We start from the raw sequence: 10,157 nt of genomic DNA, 5'->3' as shown, positions 1-10,157 counted from the left end.
ACAAGATCTGCTTGACCAGCTACATCTCTATGTAATACTCTGTTGGATAGTGAAAGAGCTAAATAAAACCCAACCCAATTGACTTTGACAATGACAGCTAATTTCGCGGGAAAGCCGGGAAATCGGCACTGACGAGTGCTGACGAGGAGAGTTGCAATTGAATGCAAGAATTGCATTATTATTGATATCAATTGTAAATAAATGAAGTAAAAATACAGGATATTCTTCAAAATATTGCTATGGACAATTCTTACTTATCTATATCAGACATATTAGTCACAAATGAACGAGTTCCATGCAAATTTTTACACGATTTGCCAAAAATGGGTTAGTATACATAAACACAATTGTTTATCTTAAATTTTTCTTCTTATATAGTTTTGATACATTTCGATTCGTATCCCACAGGATTTTTAGACCCCTCAGCCGCTGAAGATGACCTTAAAGCTGGTTCAAACCTTGACGTGCCGCTGTGGTTAGCAGAGGCATTAAATTCGAGAAGGCCTCCCTTGTTGAACGTGGACCTGCCTAAAATATACAAAGATGCTTACAGGGAAATTCTTAATGCAGATGCCTGTACAGTGGACATGCACAAGCTAGGGCCCCATTTCTACGAGCTGGGGTGCTACGTAGCGAAACATGATATAAAAGGCGAAGTGAAATCCACTTTAATCAATGTAAGCATTCATCATATTTCGTCCAGCTTTTGCTCATTTTTTTTAAACAATTATGGCCTGGATGCGACTCCTAACTTTTGCTCAGTATTTAAACATCATTCTAATTTTAAAAATCTGTAATTTATGCTTTATTTGTAGACTTTTAGACAAAGATTCCGGATGCTGATGGCTGCCAGTGTGTCCAGTGACTCGATTGGTTCCATCCAGCCATTATCTGCCAGCGAGAGAAGACGCGCAGCCTCCGCTGCTGTCACAGAGAGGGCTCTGTCCAGCTGGTTACAGAGAGGAGACTGCCCTCTGACTACTGCTAACATGGTGGCTAATCATAGGAAACGGAAACGGGCAGAGATGGAAATGTTGTAACAATTACAAGAATGTAATGTAAATAAACTAAAATTGTGATCTTTGTGCATTCGGCTTTTAATTTGTTTAAAAAAATTTAAGTACATAATTAGTATCACTGACTGATACACTTCTGTTTTCTGTACTATTTGTAAACCATTTTTTAAATAATACCTATTTATTGAATTATTATGAAGCCAATGCCAATACATATATATATTTTTTAATGTAACAGCACTTGAGTCAGTATTATAAGTACCTATTAATTGTGTATAAACTTTTTTAGAAATGCTCATAACTATTCATACATATATTGTATATGATATATTTTTGTCAAGACTTGCCCTTAATGCATACTACCCCACCCAAGTAGGAGTATAATCTAAATTTCACTTTAATCATCAGTCTAGTCTAGATTCTTGGCAGTGCAAAGTAAATAAAATGTCATAAATCAGTATAATAGTTCCAATCATCAATCTTGGCTGTAACTCCCAAAACTATTTTCACAGCTGCAATATAATGTGGGCCAGTATGACTGAACTCCAAACACTCATATTTGTAACCAAGATTGGGTTTCAATTACACTCACAATTAGCCTCCTAAGGCCTCGCCAACAAATGAAAAAAGGAAAATTTGCCACAGAAATTTGAACCTACATTGTAGGAAATAGAGTTGATTTTGCGTTGTTCAAAAACTGAACAAAACTAAGCAAAAGCAACTCTGTTCCAATTGAATATAATTTAAATTTCATTGAACTGAATAAGTACTATAGGTAGGACCTTAGGCCTTAGGAGGCTGGAACTGGCTCTTTGAATTAACTAGATTTTATGAGGAGAGAGCCTGTTACTAGTCAATTATAGTTACTAGTAATAACAGTTAGTAGTAGTAGTAATCACTTTATTGTACACAACACAGGTTTACATAATATTATAACAGTTCATTTATGGACAGATGTATTTAGAATGCAATACCCGTTTCTAATTGATCAATAAATCCTAGTTAATGTCTGTAATCTGTTAGTGAGGACTGGCTGAGTAATACGATATTTCGGTCACAGCCCTAGTATTTATTTATATTCGTACCTTAATGTCGCGGATTAAAATAGCCATCGACCAGTCGTCGATCACTATTGATGTCAGTTAGGGCTGAACATTATCGAAATGATACAATTTAATATGTAAATAGCTAGTAGTTAATTACCTGGCATAGAACGGCCGCATACAGAACAACATGGAAATCCATGAAAGAGGCATATGTTCAGCAGTGGCCGCAAATATGCTAAGAAGAAGTTAATTGAATTACAACAAGTACCTATTGAGTAGGTAGGTACATCGCTCCCGATGTATAGTAATCAATACACTAAACTGACCAATGGTGGATCTTATGTCTTTGCGATGAGGGTAACGAATTTTTAATGAACAGCATATACGGCCATGAGTACCTACATCTCGAAAAACCTATATAGGTAGGTACGTGCTTCCATAAATGCCGGCAACGCACCTTCAACTCCTTTGATGTTGCAGGTGTCCATGGGCGACGGCAATTTCTTACCATCAGGCGATTCGTGTGTTCGTTTGCCTCCTATATAATAAAATAAGGTATAATTGTTACCGGTTGGGATTACAATTGGAAGACCAATCCGGGACTTTTCCTCTGAAAATGGACATCCAATAGTGGAAAATGTAGGTATTCGATATGAACAATAAACCGATATTTTATCATACCTTATTTTAGTAGTCGGTGCTTAAAGGCACACATTCAAGTCCTTAACCGTCAACAAGTGGCAACCAAGCGTACAGCCTGCCTAAAGTTCTCTGGAACCTGTTACCTGATATTCATAAATACTAGTTTCTGTTCGATAAATATATCGCTCTTTCAGATGAGGGGCAACCTTAGCAAATGTAGGAAACAAATAGGAAGTGCCAGGGTTTAAAAGCATTTGGCACGACGTATATTCCCCCAGTGCACTTTAGAACGCATTGCTCGACGCTGTTGTTTGTTTAGCGATCAAAATGGCCTTCCCGCCTTCGCCGTGGCCCTCCCGGTTATTCGACCAAAATTTCGGAATGTGCCTCACTCCACATGACTTCCTATTCCCTTTCTACACCACCCACAAAAACTACTACAGGCCATGGAAATTAAACACGCAAAGCTTCGATAAAGAATTCGGCTCTACAATAAACAACGAAATGGAATCATTCAAGGTAACATTGGACGTGCAGCATTTTCGACCTGATGAATTAAGTGTTAAAGTGGCAAACAAGCAAATTATCGTCGAAGGAAGGCATGAAGAGAGGAAGGACGAACATGGTTTCGTTTCAAGGCATTTTACGAGACGTTATGCCTTACCAAGCAATTGTATGCCGGAAGACGTTATTTCAAAGTTGTCGTCCGATGGTGTGCTAACAGTAGTAGCGAATAAGTCGAAAGAATTGCCTAAAAATGAACAAATTGTGCCGATAACGTTATGTAAATCATGTCCGTTAAAGGAAGAAGCAACTAAATCAGTTATTAACACAGACCAAAAAGACAGGTCTGCTGAATCGAAGAATGTAGGTGTTAATAAAAAGAATACACAAATCATGTTAAAGGAGGACCATTGTTGTCTATTATTAAAACCTGAATTACTTCGGGAAGCTGCTTCAGATAGCTCTGAAATAGTAGTTGAAAAGAAAGAAAAGGTAGAGCAGGACAAACTGAAAGCTTGCCAAGTTGGAAAGAACACTTCTGAAATGTTGGAACAAACATTTGCTAAGGCAAGTGCGGTTGCATTAGCTTCAGATGAAAAGTGTGATAAAACTGAAAAATCAGCATTGTCAAAAACAGAAATAGTGGAACAGAAAATGGACAAATCAAGAGCAACTACTTCAGCATCTGGTGGAAGCGCAAGTGCAGCCATGTCTACATCTGGTGAAGTATTGGAACATACATTTGCAAAATTGAGTGAGACATCAGAAGAAAAATTTGATCTCTTTGATAAAACATTGACAAAATTAGAGGAATCACATGAACAACAGTTTGAAAAATCACATGCTGCTATGTCTGAAAAAGCTTGTCATTCTAGAATGACTAAGTCTGAAATGTCAGAGCTCACTAGCACCTCTTCCAAGACCTCAGAAAGCATTGAAAGTTCAATGAGTTATAAAGCCTCTATGACATCTAACATGAAAGAGATTAGTGAAGAATTAAGTGACTTTGTGTGTGACATCTTGTCCTCTGAACTGGATAAAACACTGGAAATTAAGAAATAAGTAAATTGACATGGAATTTATATCATATGTTAAAAAAAAATTATTACACTAAATTGTATTTAACAATTAAGATAAATGTTAATTTTAGTTCCGTAAAAGTACATTAACCCTTAAATGCATAGTGATGTATATATACATCACATGTTTGATGGCTCGTGGCTCAATATTCAGATATTTAATATAACGTTTATTACTTTTTTTAAATAAATGTGACATTTACGTAGTAGATTTTGAACGCATCCATAAACTTTTGATTATTTTTTTTTCTGTATTATCATATTTACAAACTTTGGCGCGTAAGTTGCAAAACTGATCGCCACGAAATTTTCAAGTTTAAATTTCATTAACAAATAATTAAAAACACTGGAAGGAATAATTGTTTCTGAAAAGGAAATAAAGTAAGTGGAAGGTATATTATTAACAGGTTTGATAATAATAGTACTGTTTTCTAAAAATAAGTGTTTTATATGTGATGCGTAAATACATCACCATGCAAAATCGGTCCTAATAGAATTCACTGTATTATTTCGTTATTTGAATAACTATTGAGAAGTTTTAGATATTATTTTCTTATAAATTGGCATCCGTGGTATTGGAAATTGGCAGCGTCAGTTGAGTGTGACGCTTTAATATAATATTATTGACTCTAGTCACAGTCATGTAGTTAATAAAACAACCATATGCTATAATTTACGACTTTACTTCTAAATTAAATAGAGGCCTGGCACATCTTACACAAAAAAGATCGGGCAGATATCGTTCTATGTCATTGTAATGTGCTAAATTATTATTGTGCCCACATTTACACAGGTCTCCTATTAATATTATATTTTCTTCTTTTAGATCGATTATCCAAATTGGGAGAACATCGTATAACAATTGGCATAATATACAATCAGGAAGCCACAATCTAAAGATTGATTGTTTGATACTGTTGACCTGTAATAAATTAAACAACATTTGCTACAAACAAAAAATATAACTATGTGATGTTAATAATAAAAGAATAAAACAAGTACTTAATACATTTGAAAAAATAGGCACCTTTTCTAGAAGTGGCTTTTCGCAGTTCTTTTCCATGAAGTAATCCACCTTATTTCTTATAATTTCGCAAATTTGCCAATAACAAAAATTAAACAATGTTAAATCGTCAGATTTCATCATCTTTAGTCGATCTACCTAATTTATGCTTTTAACAAAGGTGAAACGAAATGAAAATAGGTGTTTTAACTTTGCCACCTTTTTATATTTTTAATTTAAAAATAACCAGTTTTTTTTTTCAAACTATAAAGCACTGCCCTCAACCTCTCTGCTTAGCCTAAAGGTTGACTGACTATAATTAATTAATGATATTAATGACTATTTTTTAGGGTCAATAATTAAAAAGAAAACAATAGTTTCAAAGAAAATTCCCCAAAAATTACGTTTTTTAGTACTAAGCTTAGTTTTGCAAATACAATTATTGGCGTTTTCTATTTTTTGTTAGGATGGCGAAACGGCTACAAGATAGGGATATCGAACAATTATTGGCTGCGTTAGAAGATGGCAACGTGTCTGAGGATGGCTTGGATGACGAGAATGATGATGAGGATTTATTTTACACCGATGCTAGAGAAATTTTGAGAGACTTACTGGATGAGGAAGCTTTTGACGGTAGTCGTGGAACGCACGAAGAACGTACTGCTGATACTGAACAGGATGATAGCGATCCACCACTTGTTGAAGATAGGCATGATAATCAACATTTCGACAAACGGAAGCTTATTTGGAAAGTAGGCCATATGTCTTACGACGAAACTAAAATAACACCTGATTCCGACATCATTGAATCCACCGACAGAACAATACAAGATCTTGATACGCCATATCAATGCTTTAATTATTTCTTTACACCAGATTTTCTCCAACAAATTTCTGATGAATCAAATCTATATTCATGTCAAAAAGACCCGGCTCGTTCGCAGAATATAACACCTAAAGACGTCCAACAATTTATAGGTATTATTTTATTTATGTCTGTCCAACAATTCCCAAGTGTGCGGGCTTATTGGCATGAAAAATACGGTTACGAGCCTGTGAAAAGCGTTATGCCAGTAAATAAATTTGAGCGGATACGAAGTTTACTGCATTTCAATGATAACACAAAACATTTGACAAGAGAGCACCCAGATCACGACCGCTTACACAAAATAAGACCAGTAATAGAACATCTAAATGAAAAGTTTTCATCAATACCAATGGACCAACGTCTCTCTGTAGACGAGCAAATGTGCTCTACCAAAATCGGCCACTTCCTCAAACAATATCTACCTAATAAACCTCATAAATGGGGATATAAGCTCTTCGTTTTGTGTAGTCTTATGGGTTACGCATACCGTTTTGAAGTTTATTCCGGGCAAGAAAAGAAAGATAGACCCGCAGGCGAGCCGGACCTGGGAAAAACAAACAATGTAGTCTTACGTTTAGCCAGGGTGATTCCGAGAATGAGAAATCACATAGTATTCTTCGACAACTTCTACACTTCATTGCCTCTGGTTTATCATCTGGCAAAACAAGGAATACACTGCGTTGGCACCGTGCAGCAAAATAGACTTCCAAACTGTCGTCTACCGGATAAAAAAGAGATGTTGAAGGCATCAGTTCCAAGGGGAACACATGAAGAGAGGATTACGCACTTTGACGGAATTGACTTTTCGGTGACGGCGTGGAAAGATAACAAGATAGTTACGCTTTTATCTGACTACATTGGTTCCGAGCCGATGGGAATTTCCGCACGTTATGACAAAAAACAAAAACAAAAAGTGGAAATACCTTGTCCAAAAATTGTGCAAGAATATAACATACATATGGGTGGTGTGGACCTAATGGATAGCTATTTAGGCCGCTATCGTATCAGGGTCAAAAGCCGTAAATGGTACTTGCGTTTATTTTATCACCTTTTGGACTTGGCGGTAATAAATTCCTGGATTTTAATGAAAAAGAATTGCATTGCAAAGGATGTTCCAACAAAACAACTACCGAACCTTGGGCAATTTCGCAATGAATTGGCTGATGTCCTTTGCAATATTGGATTAACTTACGGCATCAAAAGAGGACGTCCAAGTAACGCTTCCATCGAACAAGGACTACAAGCGAAGAAACAAAAAGGAACTAGTCATCCTCTGCCAAGCGTCGATGTAAGAAAAGATGGCTTTGATCACTGGCCTATGATTGATACTCGTCTTAGGTGCAAAATACCTAATTGCAACGGGACAACAACCTGGTCTTGCTCAAAATGTAAAGTGCCTCTTTGCTTGAATCCAAGAAATAACTGTTTCACAAAGTTTCATCAATAAATTAGTAATCTTCAGACGCTTAGTAATGTTTAGACGCTAATGCATAGTGATGTATATATGCATCAAGGCTTTTTTTTGATAAAATGTATGTTTTTTAATTACTATGATTTTTTTCTTTATTTTTCCCTGATTCTATCCAACATTACTGATCTATTTGATTTTTTTTGAAGTAATACAAAAAATCATGCATTTAAGGGTTAAAAGGAATATCAGTCAAGATATTACAAACAGCTTAATATTTACAAATATTTATGAAGTCTAATGTCAATTTAAGACCATAATTTGCCTTACAAACTACTGTTGTAAAAAATATTATGGTACTTAACACAAAATTAAAGTACAAAATTTGTAATATTTAAATAATAATATCAGATATCCCAATGATTCAGTATATTTGAATGTAAATGCAAATACATTAATTGAATATGAATAGGTATACAAAAGGATGAACTGTAATCTTAATTTAATATTTAACCTGACAATTGTTTTTTCTATTACTCTTGTTTATATTACAAAGATAAAAATCGAAATGTATATATTAAATATTACTAACATCAATTTCATTATTTTATTGAGATCATTACTAAGTTTCCCTGTCCACACCTAATAAATAGCTCTGTCTGTCGTAAGACAAGACTTTTGGCATCACATTTTTATTACTAAAACACCAAAACTACCCACAACTACAGTCTGATTGTTCAATTCTTTTTTTCATCATCACAACACTCTTGTACCTCTGTATTCTTATTAGAAACTAATAATTCAGAGGTACATTTGTATGGATGTATTGATTGTTAACATCTGTCATTCTTTACTGATGGATTCAAGTCGTGGAAGTAAGCATGGGCCATGGCATCATCAGCAGGCATCCTGAGTGCCGGGTTGCAAGTGAGCAGACGGGCTAGAAGGTCCCGACCCTTAGCTGGCAGTCGGGGGACTACTTGGGCTAATCCCAGGCTCGGCTGATACACTGGTAGGGGCTTGTAGTCAGGGAGCTGGGTAACTCCTGGCCAAGTGTCTTCATTAGGGGTACCTGAAATCAAGTAAGATTCTAATAAGAAAACAAATATTTGTATGGTGTGCTGTGCATACTGATAAAATTCAAGGAGTAGTTACCAAGTAATTTAAAGATCCTCTTAAGTTGATCATCAACATCTGAACCAGGAAACAGGGGCCTGCCAGAATTAGCCAGCTCTGCAAATATACATCCCGCTGACCACATGTCAATACTAGTTGTGTACAACTTAGCTCCAAACAGCACATCGGGAGGCCTATACCAGAGTGTAACCACCTCCGCAGAGTAACACTTCACTGGAATACCAAATGCTCTGGCTAAACCAAAGTCTGCCAATTTCAATTCTCCATTCTTATTAATTAACAAGTTTTGAGGCTTCAGGTCTCTGTGAAGCACATTGTGGCTGTGACAGAACGCCAATCCTCGCAACAGCTGGTACATAAACGATTTCACTACATCAAGATCGATCTCTCCATTCAAACTATCAAAATATTTCTTTAAATCCTGATCACAGTGTTCAAAGACTAGTGTTAACTTTTTCTCACTATGCAGTACATCGTAGAGTCGAACTATATTTTTGTGCTTTAGCTCTTTCAAAAGGCATATTTCCCGCAGTGCGGATGATGGTACACCTTCATCATCGTCGTCTAACCTTACTCGTTTCAGGGCGACTATTTCATGAGTTTCTTTGTTTTTCGCTTTGAATACCGTGCCGTATGTTCCCTCGCCAATTTTTTCTAATTTCTCATATTTCTGCATGGTTGTTATAAGTACCTAAAACTAGTTAAAGCAATTATATTTTACTGAAAAGTAAATATAATTGAAATCGATTGAATTATTAATTTGACAGTGACACACATGATAGCAGAAGATTGTTCCGGCCCTTCAGTCTAACTGGATTACTGGAATTAGTGCGTTTTTAGTGCCGTTTGAAATAGTCGCTATGTCAACTTTAATATTTCTGCGTATGTTGGCATACTTGCTATTTCCACTATTTTCTTCTTGTTTTCATGTGTTTTCAGCATGTTTTTATCTAAATTTGGCAAGTAGGGGTTGCCTAACACATTCAACACCAAGAACCCGACTGTCGGGTACACTGTTCGTAGCGACTACGCGCTACATACGACGAAACCGTGGCTACGCGCTACGAGCGTAACCCGTAGCACTTAGTGGTATTGAATGTGCTAACCTGTATTTATATATATAAACAAAAATGAAACAAAATATTTTCACAGATAACATAATAAAAAAATCATTCATATGATCAATTTAATCTATACCGGGGGGGGACACTCGGAACATAGTTAACGTCAGTAAAGATGGCGGATGATGGCGTCAATTTAGAAAGAAAGAAAAATTGCGTAAAGCAGACTTCCGATTATGCAAACTACGTCATTACATGTGTCACTATAAAATTGATACAATTTTAAGGCATTAATACAACATTGAGAAGGTTACATACCTAGTTTGTCAAGACCTTTCTTTATTTGTAATGTTGGTTACTTAGCAACTGTTGTTTACTTGTCAGACCAAAATA

The 10,157-nt window shown here is 35.9% G+C and overlaps 3 protein-coding genes across 3 annotated transcripts; 2 read left to right on the top strand and 1 right to left on the bottom strand.

Annotated features, from left to right (window-relative positions):
- Window positions 1-158: 158 nt before the first annotated feature.
- LOC134672316 (DNA replication complex GINS protein PSF3) lies at window positions 159-1,078 on the top strand. Its single transcript, XM_063530212.1, has 3 exons — window positions 159-327; window positions 409-677; window positions 816-1,078. Exons 1-3 carry the CDS (start codon window positions 240-242, stop codon window positions 1,038-1,040), a joined length of 582 nt encoding a protein of 193 aa, XP_063386282.1. The 5' UTR covers window positions 159-239; the 3' UTR covers window positions 1,041-1,078.
- A 1,782-nt stretch (window positions 1,079-2,860) lies between these two features.
- LOC134672222 (heat shock protein 67B1-like) lies at window positions 2,861-4,270 on the top strand. The gene has a single exon (XM_063530123.1). It carries the CDS (start codon window positions 3,032-3,034, stop codon window positions 4,268-4,270), a length of 1,239 nt encoding a protein of 412 aa, XP_063386193.1. The 5' UTR covers window positions 2,861-3,031.
- Window positions 4,271-7,982: 3,712 nt separating this feature from the next.
- LOC134671900 (cyclin-dependent-like kinase 5) lies at window positions 7,983-9,462 on the bottom strand. Its single transcript, XM_063529760.1, has 2 exons — window positions 8,722-9,462; window positions 7,983-8,638 (listed from the first exon to the last, which is right to left on the bottom strand). Exons 1-2 carry the CDS (start codon window positions 9,377-9,379, stop codon window positions 8,400-8,402), a joined length of 897 nt encoding a protein of 298 aa, XP_063385830.1. The 5' UTR covers window positions 9,380-9,462; the 3' UTR covers window positions 7,983-8,399.
- Between the last annotated feature and the right edge of the window lie 695 nt (window positions 9,463-10,157).

This window comes from Cydia fagiglandana, chromosome 16 (assembly GCF_963556715.1).
Source record: "Cydia fagiglandana chromosome 16, ilCydFagi1.1, whole genome shotgun sequence".
Classification (NCBI taxonomy): Eukaryota; Metazoa; Arthropoda; class Insecta; order Lepidoptera; family Tortricidae; genus Cydia; species Cydia fagiglandana.
Note: the sequence above shows the minus strand (reverse complement) of the source record. Positions and strands in the feature narration are given on the sequence as shown.